At 45.4% G+C, this 19,669-nt stretch overlaps 1 protein-coding gene and 1 non-coding gene across 3 annotated transcripts in view; both read right to left on the bottom strand.

Annotated features, from left to right (window-relative positions):
- Positions 1–17,498: 17,498 nt before the first annotated feature.
- TRIM31 (tripartite motif containing 31) overlaps positions 17,499–19,669 on the bottom strand; it is a 29,613-nt gene continuing 27,442 nt past the window's right edge. For both annotated transcript variants that reach the window (XM_069563638.1, XM_069563639.1), the window contains exon 10: positions 17,499–19,057. In XM_069563638.1, the coding sequence (XP_069419739.1) occupies positions 18,513–19,057 (545 nt within the window). In that variant the 3' untranslated portion in view covers positions 17,499–18,512. The remainder of the gene's footprint in view (positions 19,058–19,669) is intronic.
- Positions 17,736–17,817, bottom strand: TRNAL-CAA (transfer RNA leucine (anticodon CAA)). Its single transcript has one exon. It is a non-coding gene; the product is annotated as a tRNA-Leu (tRNA).

The following is a 19,669-nucleotide window of genomic DNA, read 5'->3' as shown; positions in this document are numbered from 1 at the left end:
AAGGGGAGACCTTCAGACCACAGGGTTATACCTAACAGCTGCTAGCAGATACTATTTTGAAAATGGCTGGTGTCCTTGACGTTGATACTGTTCAGACAATTCGGGTTCTCAGTAATGCAGGAACCTCTTTGAAACAACAGCCATATTGGCCACCTGGTTCTATTTTTGAATGCTTGAACCACAATTACTCCATGTTGTTTTTTAGATACATTCTTTTCTTTAATGGTTAAAGCAGATGCATGCTCTACAGGTTGTAAGACAGGGTGTTCTAGTTAACATGAGCTCAAGCAAAATCATGCATAAGCCAGAATGACTTCCCCATACCTCAACAAGGCCCAGATAAGCATATGACATTATGAGCAGTGACAGCACCAAAAAGAATAGTTCATGGTTATATAGAAATTTATAATCTTCAAAGCTTATTATTATTTTTATTTTTAAAATTTCACTAACCACTCCAGGGGCGTTCATAACATTCAGCCACAGGGAAGAAACCAAGGCCCAAGCTTGCTTGCCCAAGGTCAAAGGCTGCAGAAGGCAGAGTCAGGGAGGGCTGGGTTCAAGTGCCTCTTCTCTCAACCTGACTCCTGACTCCCAGGGGCAGAGACACAAAGGGAGACACAATGAAAGTCAGAGACACGGACAGTGAGTCAGACAGACCAAGGCAGAAACATGAAAGCAGGCGTGAGGCAGAGCAGGGGCACCCCTGAGGGAGACAGTAATACAGAGAATGACCCAGAAAAGCCTAATGAGCTGGCGAGCAGTTGAGAGGAGCCCCACGTGCCTCTCAGGTCTTGGCCCACATGACAGACTCTCCCTCCCTCCCTTCCTTCTTCTTCCCAGGTGACAGATCGTCAAAACATCGCTGGCATGTTGCTGGCATCCGGCCTGCTAATTAGCTCAGGAGCCTCTCCCTTTGACTTCCTCCGGAGCTTCAGATGTACGCCTACTTCCTCCCCTACCCCCAACACTCCCCTCCAGCCCAGTCCTGCCCTGCCCTGCATCTTTGGGAGGCAAACCGGCTTCGAGGGCCCTGCGGTCTCTGCGGCTCCCCACAGGGGTCAAGCTCCTCCTGGCGCAGAGCGTGGCATCGCGCATCCTTTTATCTGCCACCTCTGTGCACCTTTGCGAGCGTCTCGAAACCAGTGCTTGGTGGAGGCATCACCCGGCCACGCCCGGCGCCGCCGCCCCCAGGGGTGGTGCGTGTGGCCGGGAGGACAGGGAGGGGCTTCAAGGAAGTGGAGGAAAAGGCCCCCCACCAAGGCTCCCGGGATGGCTCCGCGGAAGCTGTGAAGATTCTTCTACACGTAAGAGGAGAAAGGCAAAGGCTGCAGAGACGTCACAGGGGGGATTAGCGGAGAACTTGGCCCACCAAATCAGATGAAGGGGGCCCGAGGATGAAACCAGAGCACTGGGAATGAACGGGGAACAGATGAGAGGAGAGAGACGGTTTCACAGAAGTGACTAGATTTAGGGCGATTTGTCAAAACTAAGTTGCAAATGAGTTTGGAGAAGAGGCAGTAATGACAATTGTTGCTCTCTAGAGCTCTTTTGCATATTTTAATTTACTTCATCCTCCTGAGGTAGGTCAAGGCTCAGAGAGGTCAAGTGACTTGCCCCAAATCACACAGCTAGTAAGAATCTAAACACTCTATTTTATCCTTTATACTACAAGTGCAGCTGCTTCTGTATATGTCATATTATATAGAAAAGGGAGATTAGACTTTTAGGTACTTGGAGATTTTCTTCCAGCAAACATCTATGGGGCCATTGTTATGTGTCAGGCAATGTGCTAAGCCCTGAAGATGCTAAGGCAGTGTGCCTTCAGAAGGCTAAGCTAATTGAGGAGTGGTGTGAGCAGTAACTACAGGCCAGCATGGCAGCCCAGATGACTGGGGCTCTTCTCTGGGGGAGGGCAGCTTTGAGGGGGAAGTGACACAGTCTGATCTTGGAAGAAGGAAAGTATTTCCCTAGTGGACGGTGGGGGTGGTGGTGGGAGAAGGCCGTTGAGGCATAAGCAAGCAAACACAGTCTGGGAGAGCTCCCAAGAGTTGAGTGAGTTCAAAGAGAATAAACAAGGGATGTGAAGGGAATTGGATGGAGTTCAGTGACATTTAATTCATGATGGATTTAAAACCATTGCAGGGTTGAGGAGGGATCTTACAACTATACTGTTAAGGGATAGTGAGAGTGCTTCTCCATTATGTTGGAGTAATAGGAACTTAAATGAAGTAAAGAAACATTCGTTGACAATTTCTAGGTGCCAAAGAGCAGGCAAAGCACTTTCTCATACATTATCTCATTGAGTTCATGGAGCCATTAGGAAGGATGAGGACGACTTCTTTGGATCGATTTGTGAAGACCTCTAATACTCATGGTTTAAAAGTGCAAGATATTTTGCCCTATGAGTTGTGATCCATATTAAAGACACACAGGGAAGGTTTCGTTAGAGGGAACAGGGAGTACAGAGCCAGGGAAGCCCAGGGGAACAAGGTGTGTCTGGAGAATGGCAGGCAGTTGACCTTGGTGAAGATGATGTTTATGGTAAGGATGCTCGTGCCTGGGGCTGGAGCTGAGAGGGAGGTGGGGCTTGCCATGCAAAAGGCTAAATATTAACCCTGTTCTCCTAGCTGAGTCTCAGAGACTTTTTTCTTTACTTTTAAGATGGTAAAGGATCCACCTGCAATGTGGGAGATCTGGGTTCAATCCCTGGGTTGGGAAGATTCCCTGGTGGAAGGCATGGCAAGCCTCCAGTATTCTTGCCTGGAGAATCCCATGGACAGAGGAGCCTGGCAGGCCAAAGTCTATAACGTTGCAAAGAGTTGACAGGACCGAAGCAACCTGGCCCAGCACACTGCTGCTAAGTCGCTTGAGTTGTGTCCAACTCTGTGCGACCCCATAGATGGCAGCCCACCAGACTCCCCCGTCCCTGGGATTCTCCAGGCAAGAATACTGGAGTGGGTTGCCATTTCCTTCTCCAATGCATGGAAGTGAAAAGTGAAAGTGAAGTCACTCAGTTGTCTCGACTCTTAGCGACCCCATGGACTGCAGCCTACCAGGCTCCTCCATCCATGGGATTTTCCAGGCAAGAGTACTGAAGTGGGTTGCCATTGCCTTCTCGGCCCAGCACACAGCACATAGTTATTATAAAATATTGGCTATATTCCTTGTATAATATATCCTTGTAGCTTATTTTATACATAATAGTTTATACCTCTTAACTCCCTACCCCTATATTGTCTCCGCACTAGTAACTACTAGTTTGTCCTCAGAGAGTTTTGTTTTGTTTTTTTGGCTGTGCTGGGTCTTCCTTGTGATGCGCAGGCTTCTCTAGTTGGCCTCTCTATTTACAGCACGCGGTTTTAGTTGCCCCTTGACATGCAGGGTCTTAGTTCCCCTACCAGGGTCTGAACCTGTGCCCCCTGATTTGGAAGATGGATTCTTAACCACTGGACCAATAGGGAAGTCCCCTCAGACAGTTTTTAAGTGGGGAGAGACACACTCTGATGAAGCATGTTGCATCAGACACACTCTGATGAAGCAGGGTTCTGGCTGCAGGTGGAGAATGGACTCAGAGGGCTGCACAGGCTGGACTGTGGGAATAGGGAGGAGGAGGGGGAAGGAAGTATGTGAAACTGGTCTGAGGGCATGAGTGGGCAGCAGATCTCCACATTGCTGATGAGGGGGAAAAAGGAACACAAGGCATAGATTATTTTTGGGAGTGTGACCAGAGTTACAACTGCACATGAAAAGGCAAATAATGAGTTAACGAGAAAAACCAGCAGCCACACCCACCTCCACCACTTTCAACTCTTTCAGCTGATTTACTTTTTGGTATGTGTCTCCATATCTGTAAACACGATTATATTATTACTGCATGCTTTTTCAATTTAGGTATTATCTATTGGTTTGCTTTCACAAAAGAAACAGCTTAAAAAAAAAAAAAAACCGCCAACCTACTTGGTCCACAAACAGATAGCTTCATCATCCCCACTATGCTCACTTTATAGATGTTTTTAAGCTATGTACACACAATTCACATATATATTTCCATGTGTACATAAATATGTATATAAACTCACAGAAAAACGTCCTGAAGGACCACATCAGACTAGGATCCAGGGGACACTGACTAAAGGAGACTTTCATTGTAACTGTCTGGTTTAAATTTTTTTTTTTTAAAAAAAGATAAGAAGTGACGTATTAGATAGGATGCTTGTGAGGCTTACAAGCAGGCAAGTGAGAAATGCCATGCTGAGCACTTACTGGACTAGGGTTTTATAAACAAAAGAAAAGTGGGGAGGGGAGAACTTCTTTGTCTTTCTTGAGTAGATGTCATACTTCCATCATCAGCTCCTCCTCCAGGTTAGGCAGAGGAGTTTTCTTGTCCCTACGTGGTCTAGCTGGTCCACAGATTATTGCTTTTTATGTGTGCAGAGAGTATATCCTAGAAATCATTAACTTCCTGAGCTCACTGGGCAGGATGTGGGGCTCATGTTGTTGTTTAATTGCTCAGTCGTGCCCTACTTTTTGCGACCCATGAACTGCAGCCCGTCAGCCTCCTTTCTCCATGGGATTCTCCTGGCAAGGATACTAGAGTGGGTTGCCCTTTCCTCCTCCAGGGGATCCTCCCAACCCATGGATCAATCCACATCTCCAGCAGCTCCTGAGTTAGCAGGTGGATTCTTTACCACTGAGTCGCCTGGGGAGCCATACATTAATTATTATGTGTGCAGTAAAAAAAGAAAACAACACTAATCCACACAGCAATAGTAAAAGGTAATTATCATTATCCACAGTTTACAGATGCAAAAACTGAAGCCCAGAGACTTAATTAATTTGTTCAAAGTCTTACAGCAAGCAAGTGGAACTGGTAAAAAACAGACTTGTGCCTGAAGGAAGAGAAGGGACCAGTGCTGGGTCAGGACAGAACATGAAGATGAAAGCCAGGAACTCTTAACAGGAGAGGTGCCATCTTTGGCAGAAAAGGATCACGAAGGCAGGAGGCAGGAGGCAGTCATGTGAGAGCTGTGGTCTGGGAGGAGATGTTCAGGGCTCTCTGGGGGAGGGGGACTCACTAGATCGTTAGACAGACACCCTGGACTGAAGGAGGCAAGGTCATGGCCTCTCTCCTGCCTGTCCTTAAAGAGCATCCCTGGAGAACTCAGGAGCCAGGCATCTGCAGTGAGTCACTGGAATCCAGAAACTGGTGGTAAGAGTGAGATCATCAAAAGGCAGGGAGCAGAGACAACAAGGCCCTTGGGGTCCAGGGAGCTCAACCAGTCTGCTTAGAGGCCACAGTCACAAAACCAACAAAGAATTCATATCTAATAGGTTTTCCTCAGGGCTCACATGAGTCGGTAAGGGAGTCACTGTGAGGCTGTGATACCGGGCAGGATGACAAACAAAAACAGCCAGGCCAGGGAATCAAGCTGCAGAGTCTGTGTCCTGTGAGGATGCGGGATGTCTGGGGAGGAGAAGTCTGGGAGAGGTCACAGCCAAGGCCGTCGAAGGCAGCTGGCCTCTCCCTCGTCATGACTCAGCTTCACCAGTGCCCGGGGTCACCAGTCCCCTCCCACGGCCGTGCGGGTGATGACCATGAGGGTGAATGTGTCTGCCAGTGACCTGAATTGCATGGCTGAGTTGGCGGTTGGACACTGGAGATAAACTTACTCTCTTTGAAAGTTTCTGGCATTGAACTGGATTCTACACATGTAAACACATGTGCCCCAACCCCACTAATTCATCCTTCAGCCAGTTCCCCACTTAAACACGGAGAAGCCTCTGACAAAACAGCAGGCTCTGACTTTCAGAAGCAGGCTTGACACTCACAGGCAAACCACGTTATTCTCCTATAAGGCAGAAACTATCTTACAAAACAACGACCTCAGATGAGTTCACTGTGAAATCACGAGACAAAGCAAGGCCAGCCCGCCGGGGTCCAGCCCCTGCAGGATCCAGGGAAAGCCGAAGGAGGAACTGCGTTGGCGATTCCGATTGATTTAGAGAGAGAGATAAGGAAAGAATGTTGAAGATAAGAAAATAGAGGAGACAGACTGCAATGACAAGGCACTGGACTGGTTTAAATGATTAATTACAAACAAAGCATGGTATAAAACATGATGTGGAGAGGAACACTTAAATTTTCTCTGTTTTAAATTTAGTTATCTGATTGACCAGCACTGGCTTGGTAGGAATAGGGTTAATCTTTTTCAGCAATGTAAGAGACATCGGTTCCAGTATCTAACAGCCCTGACATTTTATTTTTTTTAAAATTAAAAGATCTTTTAAAGGCCTTGGAGCTGTAATTTTTTGCACCCAAAAGGCTAGATAACTAAATCTAAATGTTTTGGGGCTCCTAGCTTGAGAAGTTAAGTTTTTTTCTTGTCTGATAATAAGGTGAAAGCAAAAGCTGTGTTACTCTTTGACCTTTATTAATTTGCACAGTTTTGATAGGCAGCGAGATCAAAACTTTAATTTTTCCAATGTAATCAAAATCTACTATACCAGGCACCACCAAAATTTCCTGCAAACAAAGCGAGCTACACCCTAGCACAAGTTTCACAATGTCCTCAGACATGCCACTCTCGTTGGAATCAGAGTAATTGGCACATCAGGGGTTAATATTGTTGCCAAGTCTCTTTTTGCTCCGCTTTTCTCCTAGCCTGGGTGAAGCCCCCCAAGGAGATTTTTTCCGAGGAGCACGCTCTACATATTGTGCACGCGTCTGCTTTTAAAGTTACTTTGTAGAGTTTTGCCAAGAATATGCACTGGTCATAGCAAACACCCTCTTCCAACAACACAAGAGAAGACTCTACACATGGACATCACCAGATGGTCAACACCGAAATCAGATTGATTATATTCTCTGCATCAAAAGATGGAGAAGCTCTATGCAGTCAACAAAAACAAGACTAGGAGCTGACTGCGGCTCAGATCATGAACTCCTTATTACCAAATTCAGACTGAAATTGAAGAAAACAGGGAAAACTGCTAGACTATTCAGGTATGACCTAAGTCAAATCCCTTATGAATATACAGTGGAAGTGAGAAATAGATTTAAGGGCCTAGATCTGATAGATAGAGTGCCTGATGAACTATGGAATGAGGTTCATGACATTGTAGAGGAGACAGGGATCAAGACCATCCCCATGGAAAAGAAATGCAAAAAAGCAAAATGGATGTCTGGGGAAGCCTTACAAATAGCTGTGAAAAGAAGAGAAGCGAAAAGCCAAGGAGAAAAGGAAAGATATAAGCATCTGAATGCAGAGTTCCAAAGAATAGCAAGAAGAGATAAGAAAGCCTTCTTCAGCGATCAATGCAAAGGAATAGAGGAAAACAACAGAATGGGAAAGACTAGAGATCTCTTCAAGAATTAGAGATACCAAGGGAACATTTCATGCAAAGATGGGCTCAATAAAGGACAGAAATGGTATGGACCTAACAGAAGCAGAAGATATTAAGAAGAGATGGCAAGAATACATGGAAGAACTGTACAAAAAGGATCTTCATGACCCGGATAATCACGATGGTGTGATCACTCATCTAGAGCCAGACATCTTGGAATGTGAAGTCAAGTGGGCCTTTAGAAAGCATCACTACAAACAAAGCTAGTGGAGGTGATGGAATTCCAGTTGAGCTCTTTCAAATCTTGAAAGATGATTCTGTGAAAGTGCTGCACTCAATATGCCAGCAAATTTGGAAAACTCAGCAGTGGCCACAGGACTGGAAAAGGTCAGTTTTCATTCCAATCCCAAAGAAAGGCAATGCCAAAAAATGCTCAAACTACCACACAATTGCACTCATCTCACACACTAGTAAAGTAATGCTCAAAATTCTCCAAGCCAGGCTTCAGCAATACTTGAACCGTGAACTCCCTGATGTTCAAGCTGGTTTTAGAAAAGGCAGAGGAACCAGAGATCAAATTGCCAACATCCTCTGGATCATGGAAAAAGCAAGCGAGTTCCAGAAAAACATCTATTTCTGCTTTATTGACTATGCCAAAGCCTTTGAGTGTGTGGATCACAAGAAGCTGTGGAAAATTCTGAAAGAGATGGGAATTCCAGACCACCTAAACTGCCTCTTGAGAAATCTGTATGCAGGCCATGAAGCAACAGTTCGAACTGGACATGGAACAACAGACTGGTTCCAAATAGGAAAAGGAGTCCGTCAAGGCTGTATATTGTCACCCTGCTTATTTAACTTATATGCAGAGTACATCATGAGAAACGCTGGACTGGAAGAAACACAAGCTGGAATCAAGATTGCCAGGAGAAATATCAATAACCTCAGATATGCAGATGACACCACCCTTATGGCAGAAAGTGAAAAGGAACTAAAAGGCCTCTTGATGAAAGTAAAAGAGGAAAGTGAAAAAGTTGGCTTAAAGCTCAACATTCAGAAAATGAAGATCATGGCATCCGGTCCCATCACTTCATGGGAAATAGATGTGGAAACAGTGTCAGACTTTATTTTTGGGGGCTCCAAAATCACTGCAGATGGTGACTGCAGCCATGAAATTAAAAGACGCTTACTCCTTGGAAGAAAAGTTATGATCAACCTAGATAGCATATTGAAAAGCAGAGACATTACTTTGCCAACTAAGGTCCATCTAGTCAAGGCTATGGTTTTTTCAGTAGTCATGTATGGATGTGAGAGTTGGACTGTGAAGAAGGCTGAGCACCGAAGAATTGATGCGTTTGAACTGTGGTGTTGCAGAAGACTCTTGAGAGTCCCTTGGACTGCAAGAAGATCCAACCAGTCCATTCTGAAGGAGATCAACCCTGGGATTTCTTTGGAAGGAATGATGCTGAAGCTGAAACTCCAGTACTTTGGCCACCTCATGCGAAGAGTTGACTCATTGGAGAGGACTTTGATGCTGGGAGGGATTGCGGGCAAGAGGAGAAGGGGACGACAGAGGGTGAGATGGCTGGATGGCATCACTGACTCAATGGATGCAACTCTGAGTGAGCTCCGGGAGTTGGTGATGGACAGGGAGGCCTGGCATGCTGCAATTCATGAGGTCGCAAAGAGTCGGACATGACTGAGCAACTGAACTGAACTGAACTTGTTCAAAAAACTTTTTATCTTTTTTAGCTTTAGGCAATGCTCTGGGAGGTTTCGGAGGCAAAGTGGGGAATTCCTGAGCCCTGGGGAGGCACAAGCGGGAGGTGGCGGTGATCTCGCTTTAAATCAAAAAGTGGTGGATAAGTTTTTAAAGGTTTGCATAGAGGGGAGGGGCCTTGCCAGGGCGCCTGGCCGCAGCGTCCTGCAAGCCCTCTCTTTCCTTGGGAGGAAGAGCACAGTGTCCCTCCTTTTCTATGTCAATGGCAGAAAATATGATCTGCACAGAAGGTACAGACCCACCACCATCCACCGCTACAGCCTCTCCCATAGGCTATCTAACAGCCTCATGACAGGGGTCCAGGACATTTTTAATCATATTCCACAGAGCAAAAGCATCTACAGGAAACTTTTTCTGCCCATGTAAAATATAATAAGAGTTTAACTGTTTCCCCACCCTCTCCCAAGTATTTAACAGTGTCCTCTTCTGAAAACCAAGGACATTGTTTTCATACAAATGTAAAAAGGAATTGAACACTAGCCTTTTAACTTTGATTACTCTTTTGTTTAACAGTTGCAAAATTACTTCTATAAACAGTTGTCCTTCTTTTAGCTCTTTTGTTACCCGTGTCAGAGATTTCTGTAGAGAAAGAAATATTTTTGTCTTGTAAAGAAGGTTTGTTTCAACCTTTGTAAATGAGGTTTGTTTCAACCTTTCGACTCGGTTTGTTTCACCCCTTCAGCTGGGTTTCTTTCACCCCTTCAGCTGGGTTTCTTTCACCCCTCAACTGGGTTTCATTCAACCCAAAACTACCCATTCCTACTCACCCTACCTATCTTATGCAGGGGGGTCTGCGGCACCCTGAGTGGGGTCCTAGCTATTCCGAGTAACTGCACAATGAGGGAGGATTACCTTACGGGTTCCTGTTCGTGGCTGGGGTCCAGCCCCCGCAGGATCCAGGGAAACCCAAAGGAGGAACGGCGTCAGCGATTGCGATTGATTTAGAGAGAGAGAGATAAGGAAAGAAATATTGAAGATAAGAAAATAGAGGAGAGAAAGAGGTTGATATTTCTTGGTTTACATAGAGAACCAATAAAACTTCGAGACAAGAAGTTTGCCCTGTTCACAGAGGCTCCAGGTGCCCTCCCCATCTCCCGAGGGAGTGAAGACGCAAAACGTCTTCCCGTTCAGGTCTTAGAAACCCAGGCAGATAAGTGATCGCAGGGAGCCCCTATGCTCCAAGGGATCAGCCTGAAAAAGAGAGGGAGAGGGGGAGAGAGAGAGAGAGAATGAAAGACACGGGTTGACCAAGCTGCTTTGGTGAGCAAGGCCCAATTACTTTATTTTCAAAAGGTACTTATATATATATTTTTGTACATAGAAGGAAATGAAAGATGAAAGGTCATACAGAGTCAGCCCAAACATTCCAGCAGTTTTGCCCTTATCAAAACCAGGATTTTTCTGCATACCTTTCCCACAAATGATGTTGTATACAGTATCTTCTGGCCTTGGAGGCCTGTGAACATTTTATGACCCTCTTTTGATAAAGGCTGCTCAACCAGAAAACTTATTTTCCCTCAAAGTGTTTTTTCTTTATATTTCTAATCTATGTCAGCCTCAGAAAATGCCAAACAGAGTTACATTTTTCACAGAGCAAAAGTGCAGTGAGTTACAAGAAAGAACCAATTAGCTCAAAGATCTAATGTGGTTAAATTTAAGGCTACACTTGTTTTTCTTACATTCTCACTATGTTAACTAATGTATCCCAGGTGCACAGTGGATAAGAGATAGGGGAACTTAGCAACAAGCATTGGCCCAATAATGAAATCCTACACCAGCACTACTCTAACAGCTTTTAACTCTTTCAAAGGCTCTAGGTTTTAGGCTTTCTGTGCCTCTCACAGTTGGGAGGCTATAAATAATCACATGCGTAGCTGTAAGAGTCTGGATATACCTGCCAAGCAAGCTAGAATGCTAACAGAGGGGATTTGATTTGAAATATTCCTCTCATGTCCAGGAGACTTATTAGCTATAGCCCCAAGTTGATTTTCTCCAGAGAAAGGTGGTCAGGGTTAGCCTCCTGTTAATGTCAGAGGAGTTGGTGAAAGTCATGAAATAGTAAAACAGACAGATTCTGGTTTTGGGGTAGATGCTCAAGAAAGCCTAGGGAGCTCCTTGAGCCCTGAAGCCTTGCTTAACAGTTCTCTTCCACATGACCCTGTCATGGGTGGGATCTCCTGTGGTGGCTCCTGGCACCAGCTCATAATTCTATCTGAGCACAAACAAAAAAACAGTCACTGTGCCACCCACAAAATATCAAGCACTCCTTCCCATGGGCAAAAAAAAAAAAAGCTATTATTTCTTTATCCTCATTCTAATCACCTGTCTCATTTTTAAAAATATTTATTTATTTATGGCTGTATGGGGTCTTAGTTGCAGTATGTGAACCCACATCCCCTGAATTGGAAGGCAGATTCTTAACCACTGGACCACCAAGGAAGTCTCTGTAGAAAGAACTGATTGAGATAGTTGCAAAATTCATCCTGTTTTCTGACAGCATACTATCTAGTGAAAAATCCCTGCTTCCTTAGTGAGTGCATCCGTGTGTGCTCAGTTGTGTCTGACTTTTTGAAACCTCATGGACTATAATCCTCCAGGCTCCTCTGTCCATGGGATTTCCCAGGCAGGAATACTGGAGTGGGTTGTCATTTCCTCCTCCGTGGAATCCTCCCAACCCAGGGGTTGAACTCAGGTCTTCTGCACTGGCAGGCTGATTCCACTGAGCCACCTGGGAAGCCCCTATTTTCTTAGGCCTGCCCCCAAATCACCTAACCAAAGCCCACGTACTGTCATAGGTTTTTGTTCTAACACCCTCTTTCTGAGATGTCCCACAGTTCCCTACTCTTTTGATGCAAAGAGTAATAAGCCCAACATGTTCAACTACAGGTGTGTTTCTGGGGGTCGATGGTTGGAGGACATTGATAATATTCAGTGTTTCTTTTCTTCATTCTTAGCCTCTGAGCTCTACCTTAGGGATTCGGAGCCAGGCTGTGTGAGAGAAGATGGTACAAAGGCAGGAAGTGCTGTCAGAAGGGACAAAACAAGACAAGCATTCACTCGACAAATATTTACTGGGCACCCACATAGGCCACACAGGGATCTAGGTGCGAAGGACAATAGACAAATAAAGCAGGATCCATGATTTTTCAGGAAGCTCTCATCTGGGGGCTTGAGAGGTGGGAAAGAGGCTCCCCAGCTGGCTCAGTGGTAGAGAATCCACCCGCCAATGCGGGAGCCACAGGAGACATAGGTTCGATCTCCGGGTTGGGAAGATACCCTGGAAAAGGAAATGGCAACCCACTCCAGTATTCTTGCCAGGATAATCTCATGGACAGAGGAGCCTGATGGGCTACGGTCCATGGGGTTGAAGAGAGTAGGACTCACTTGAGCAACTGAGCACACATAAGGTGGGAAAGACACCTAAACAGATCATTCTAGTGATCTATAGAGCTAAGTGCAGTGATTGAGGGAGGAATGCCCTGGGGGCTGCTGCCAGCTGGAGAAGAGGTGCATCGACCCTCATGTGGTGAGGCAGGTACCAAGAAAGGCTTTCTGGGGAAGGGGATCCTTGAGGCCCTGGAGGTCAAGGACCATCTCATGAGAAGGGACAAGATGAGCAGGTCAGGGAGGTGACAAAATAGCATGATGAGTGGAGAATTTTACTTGCAATTGATCTCACTAGAATGGAAAGAAGCAGTGTCGGGGAGGGATTAGGCTGGAGGCACTTACAAACGGGTTTGGGCTTTATGCTTGCCCCAAAGAAGGCATCATGGAATGTCCATTGAATGTTCCGCAAGCCCTGACCTGATGAGATTATGTTTTTAAACATCGTTTGAAAGTCTGCAACTTACTTGATTTTGTCTGGTTTTGTGGGGTTTTTGTTTGTTTTGGTTTGGTTTTTTCTGACTGAGTGGCATGTGGGATTTCAGTTCCTCAACCAGGGATCGAACATGCAGCTCCTAAGCAACTTACGTTAAAAAGCATAAAATTATAAGATGGACTGATGGATGGATAAAGGGGAGGATAGATGGAAAAAGCACTTGATAAAGCAATTGTAGTAAAGTGCTAATGATAGAATATCATTCTATAAAACATTCTAACTCTTCTGTTTGAAAATGTTTGGAGAGGGGGTTATGTTGGCCTCTGTCCTGGAAGATGGATTGAGCAGGGTGAAGTCTAGAGGCAGGGAGACTTGACTGATGCATCTCCATCCAAGCCAAGGAAGGACAAAGGATAAAGATTGCCAGCAAACACAGGAATTTGAAGGGGCAAGGAAGGTTCTTCCCTAGATACTTTTGAGAAAGTATGGCCCTGTTGACACCTTGATTTCAGACATTCAGCATCCAGAACAGTGAGGGAATAGTTTCTCTTGTTTTAATCCACCCAGTTTGAGGCAATTTGTTAGAGCAGACTTAGGAAATTAGCACAGGAGTTGAGGATGTCAAGGTAGACGGCACTACCATGGAAAGATTATTATTTGTTATACCATACTATCACATATTTTTACCATATTTTGCCTTTTCAATATGGCTTTTGTGTTTGCTTTCAGTTAAAAGACCTGAGTTTGAGCATCGATGCCAATACCTAATTCAAGAGGCTATGAGGAACAAATGGAATACGGTGTATAAAACCATTTGATAAACTGTTAAACTCTGTGAAGAAGGTATTAGTACTGATACCCGTGTGTGTAGGAGCCGAAAACACCTTGAGCTAGAGAATGGAAAGCTAGGCCTTGGCCTCAGTGACTGCTTCACTTTCCAAACACAGCACTGTGTGAGTGGCCAGGACCCAATTCAAGTTTGTCAGCTTCTGAAAGATTCAAAAGTGCTTCTTTCCAGACAGGATAGAAGAGGGACAGGTCACAGTTTAAGGTTAGGGACCAGGGGGGAAGACCTTCCCAGATTTAAACCATGTCACAATATGTCCCTTCATTCACTAAGAACTGTGCAAGAGGGGAGGAGAGGGAAGCCAAGATGAGTAACAGGCAGCTTCTGCCCTCAAGGACTTCACAGTCTACCAAGATGAGTGCGATGGCTTGGGAGCGTGGACCTGTCTACAGGAAGAGCCAGGAACCCCGACTGGGGAAGGCGTCCTGGAGGAGGTAAGGTGAAACTGCTCCACAGTTGAGTGGGGTTGCCAAGATACCAGTCCTTCCCGAGAAAGAGGAATTAGGAGATGGTTTCCACTTAGTGAATGCTGTCAACCACCTCATTCCCTGATCTGTGCTAAGCGTCAGGGGAGGGAGAAAGTATGAAATATGCTCTTGTAAGGAAGCTAAATCTGCATACAAGAAAAGGAAGCTATGAGATAAAGAGAGTGATGTCAGCCACTCAGACTTTGAATTCGGGATATAGTGACTGTGAACTTTGCCCCGGGAAGATTTCTGCAGGAATGCAGGGGGCGACGGGAGGGCAGCGGCGGGGATGTGGGTCCTGGTCACCTTGTCCCCCGTCGTCGCCTAACAGGCAGATGAAGGCTGCTTCTGTAATCGACAGTGCCTTGAGGGCGACGCGGGAAACAGGATGGGGGTGGGGGGGCGGGTTGGGGCTGACTGCGCGCTCCTGGAATCTGCTCTGCGGGAGTTGCCTCTCCCGGGCCGGACACCTGCATGCGCCCTGCCCCTTCGGAGACGAACGCGCGGCCACACGGAGATCCGCTGGCGGCTCCCCACGCCTTGGTAATCCAGCCGTTTCCCAACTGGAACCGGTTGGCTGTAAATGCCCGGGAAGCCCGCCCCATCCGCCTACCCCGCTCTCCACCCAGTTGAAGGGAGTCGAAGAGGAAGAAACCTGTAATAATCTGGAACTCTGGAGCAAATTCTGAGTCTTGCTCCCCATCATCTTGTCATCCTCTTGGCTTAGGTTTCCAAGCCTCTCGCCTCTTATTTTCACGGGATTATCTTTGAAACAGGGCAGTCCTTCTTTGAGTTTAATTTCGGTCCCTCGCGTGGCAACACTATATACAAAGGTCTTTGCTGCTCGTGATGCTGGTGGTGGTGGTGGTGTGGGGAGGTGGGTAGTTAGGAGGATGCACCTGGTCCTGAGATTAATTTTGAGGAAATTAAGAAAAAGGACTGACGATTTGCCTTTGAAAGGGAAACGACATCCTCTCATACTCCAGGTTAAGCCAGTCTTTCTAAAAATTAAAATCTTTTCACATCTTTGAAAGGATTTTTGGGTTCTGCGTTAGATCCACTTCCAAATATTGACCACGGGAGGCCACACTTACAGGATGTCTTAAATTTTTTGTGTGTCAACTTTTTTATTATAGAAAAATTAAAACACACATGAAGTGGAGAAATTAATATGATGGGCTCTTGTGCACTGTCACCCCCTTGGACAATGATCAGCTCACGACCAATTTTCTTTCATCAATTGCCTCCCACTCATCCTCCCCTTTCCCCAGTGTGTCATTTTTAAGCAAATTCCAGGCGTATTTTATTAATAAAACTTCAATATACCAAAACCTCACTTTATTTTATTTGTTTAATTAATTAATCATTTTTTATTTTACTTTACAATACTGTATTGGTTTTGCCATGCATTGACATGAATCCGCCACGGGTGTACATGAATTCCCAATCCTGAACCCCCCTCCCACCTCTCTCCCCATATCATCTCTCTGGGTCATCCCAGTGTACCGGCCCCAAGCATCCTGTATCCTGTATCGAACCTAGACTGACGATTCATTTCTTACATGATAGTATACATGTTTCAATGCCATTCTCCCAAATCATCCCACCCTCTCCCTCTCCCACAGAGTCCAAAAGTCTGTTCTATACATCTGTGTCTCTTTTACTGTCTCGCATACAGGGTTATCATTACCATCTTTCTAAATTCCATATATATGTGTTAGTATACTGTATTGGTGTTTTTCTTTCTGGCTTACTTCACTCTGTATAATAGGCTCTAGTTTCATCCACCTCATTAGAACTGATTCAAATGTATTCTTTTTAATGGCTGAGTAATACTCCATTGTGTATATGTACCACAGTTTTCTTATCCATTCGTCTGCTGATGAACATCTAGGTTGCTTCCATGTCCTGGCTATTATAAACAGTGCTGCGATGAACATTGGGGTACATGTGTCTCTTTCAATTCTGGTTTCCTCGGTGTGTATGCCCAGCAGTGGGATTGCTGGGTCATAAGGCAGTTCTAGTTCCAGTTTTTTAAGGAATCTCCACACTGTTCTCCATAGTGGCTGTACTAGTTTGCATTCCCACCAACAGTGTAAGAGGGTTCCCTTTTCTCTACACTCTCTCCAGCATTTATTGCTTGCAGACTTTTGGCTCGCAGCCATTCTGACTGGTGTGAAATGCTATTTCATTGTGGTCTTGATTTGCATTTCTCTGATAATGAGTGATGTTGAGCATCTTTTCATGTGTTTGTTAGCCATCTGTATGTCTTCTTTGGAGAAATGTCTATTTAGTTGTTTGGCCCAATTTTTAATTGGGTCACTTATTTTTCTGGAATTGAGTTGCAGGAGTTGCTTGTATATTTTTGAGATTAGTTGTTTGTCAGTTGCTTCATTTGCTATTATTTTCTCCCATTCCGAAGGCTGTCTTTTCACCTTGCTTATAGTTTCCTTTGTTGTGCAGAAGCTTTTAATTTTAATTAGATCCCATTTGTTTATTTTTGCTTTTATTTCCAGTATTCTGGGAGGTGGATCATAGAAGATCCTGCTGTGATTTATGTCAGAGAGTGCAAAACCTCACTTTAAAAAGTACAATTATCACACCTTAAAAGTGCACAATTCCTTAATATAAATGTACAGTCTGTTAAATTTTGTCTCATGTTTTAAAATTAGATTACAATTAATTCGTTCAAACCAGGATGCAAACAAGTCCACCACAGCGTTTGCTTGATATCTCTTTCAATCTTTAAGTTTCCTTTTTCTTATCTCCCCCACCTGCACCCCAATCCCTTTTCTTCTGGAAATTTATCTGATGAAGATAACTGATTCTCTGTCCTGTGAATTTTCCCAAGCTTGGATTTGCCCACTGCATTTCTGTTAGCATTGTTAAAATGATTCTGATAGATGGGTTTTAGGTTCATTATTTTTGGCAAGTATACATCAAGTCATTACTTCCTATTGTATTACATTGGAGAGCACATAATGTTGGATTGTCTTTGTTTTTATGATGCTAGAGTTGATCAGTGGGTTCAAGTATTGTCGGAATGATTCATCATTGTAAGATTGCCATAAGCTTTTCACATATGTTTCTAGCAGCTGTTGATTATTGCATCGGTCCTTTATTTCATTAGGCATTAAAAAGAATGATATTCTTCCACCTTGTCTTCATTTATTACCTGGAATATGTAATAAACTGTCCCTCAACCAATTGGTGATCTTAGATATATTTGTACAAGAATGGTGGCATAAAAACTGTGTCTTTATTTACCAGCGTTCAGGAAGAAGTAAAGGTTTCTGAAAGAAAAGTGAAAGTTGCACAGTCGTGTCTGACTCTTGGTTACCCCAGGCCAGACTACTAGAGTGGGTAAGCCTTTCCGTTCATCCAGAGGATTTTCCCAGCCCAGGGACTGAACCCAGGTCTCCCACATTGCAGGTGGATTCCTTACCAGCTGAGCCACAAGGGAAGCCCAAAGGAGAATGCTGTGAGCAGGATTTGAACCTCCCTGGGCAAACCCCATTGGATTTTGAGTCCAATGCCTTAACCACTCGGACATCACAGCTCAGTTTCTAGCATCTTCCCAAAGTGACCAGTGAGTTTATAGTGTCATAATGAACTGGTGGAACTTTTTTTTTTTTGCATAGTTGACATATATTAATTAATTGCAGATATTATCCTCCTTCATGCTTAAAAGTGTCCCAACTTTAACCAGACATGGCCCCAGTAGCTTTCTCACAATCTGATGTGACAAAATGCTCCAGGGTCATCTTGTGTATTTCTTCTCCCAGACCTAGAATTAGCCAGTTCTTCAAGGAGCCATTTTCTTTTGAGCGGGAAATAATAAGATTTTCATCTGGGTGTAAGCAGGGCTTGCTCAGTGCATCCAGTTAGGCTATTATTATTAATAATAGGGCTTCTTTGTGAAGGAAGCTAAGGAATGCATTTTATTATTTTTTTAAGGAAAACGCATCATGAGTTTATCACATTATGATTTTCCAATTCAAATTTGGGATCACTGTTTTTATTTCTCTTTTATGTCATAATCATAAGAGAAAACTAATCTTTCAGGTGGAAAATCTTGGTTCCTGGTAATGTTAACATAATTGCTTATTTTCTTTATCTTATTAAGAAGCCAAAGAGTGTAACCTTTCTAAAGGGCTCCTGGCAGTCTGGCTTCAACCCTACCGCACACATCCCACACATCCCAAAGCGAGGGGGTAACGGGGAGGAGACGCAGCGGAAAGCAAAGGAACAACTCTAGGGACTCAGGGTGATCTGGGTCCCGGGAAACAGGAGCCTGAAAAAGGGGAAGATCTGCCCTGGAAACGAGGCGTGGAAGGTGTAGAGGTGGTTGCTCGTGGTGGCGTCGTAGAACACGACCTTGCCGCACTCGTGATTCACGCGGACGCCCACTTTCCTGGGACGGACCGGGAGATCCTCGCGGGTGCCTGCCGCGGCGAGCGCCTGGCACTCGGAGCCCGCCATGCGCAGCGCCCAAAAGCCACTCAAGGGCTCTATTGGCAGCATGCCCTTCCTGGGTACTAGCTCCCAGGCCACGCCCACCACGCAGCCCCCGCCCCCGGGCCCTTGGAGCTCTGCCTCCCAGGTCTGGCAGCCGGAGCTGAGGCCTGGCAAGCCCAGAACACAGCGGAACGGATAGAAGCGCTCGGGGTCGGTGTGCGCAAGACTATTTGAGTCTTCAGCGCGGACTCTCTGAAGATCCGGATTCAGCGTCACTGTCTTCAGATCCTGGGAAATGATGAGATCTGGGTGAGCCGAAGCCGCATCCAGGGTCAGTGGGTCTGCGGGAAGATAAGGAGAAAGAAGGGCAACCCCAGGTCAAGCCATCCGGTCCCCTTTAGGATGGCCTTCTATAGAAGTCAAGGTCATCCTTGCCCCCAGAGATGTCCTAGCCCCCCGTCCTCTCCTTGACGTCCTAGCCGCCCCCCCCCCCACCCCTCCTTGACGTTAATCCCTAAATTTCACCATATGCAGCTCTGAGGGTGGTCTCCCTCAGAGAGAGTGGTGGGGAGGTGTCATTTCAACACTCAGAACTGAGACTATCTCCTCTTCCTTCCCCGTTTCCTGTGGTCCTCATATCTAGAACAAGATTTGAGGCTTGTACAAGAGATGTCGAGGTTCAACTTGTCTGAGCTCGAGTAATTTTCTGAAGTACAGCCCCTCAAAAACAGGGTTCAGTGGAGGGGTGGAGTGCAGAAGGAGGGACCGCCACTTACGCACACTTTGAGGCGGGGTGGGGCGGTGGGCGCTCAGCATGCAGTATCTTAGTTCCCCCACCAGGGTTGGAAACCACCGCCCCTGAAGTGGAAGCATGGAGTCTTAACCACTGGGGAAGTCTGCCCCGCATACGCTTTTAATTGGATTTGGATATTAAGTTATAGTTTGTCAAAGGT

The sequence above is a fragment of the Ovis canadensis genome, chromosome 20 (genome assembly GCF_042477335.2).
Source record: "Ovis canadensis isolate MfBH-ARS-UI-01 breed Bighorn chromosome 20, ARS-UI_OviCan_v2, whole genome shotgun sequence".
NCBI lineage: Eukaryota > Metazoa > Chordata > Mammalia > Artiodactyla > Bovidae > Ovis > Ovis canadensis.
This window is presented reverse-complemented; position numbering and strand designations above follow the sequence as displayed.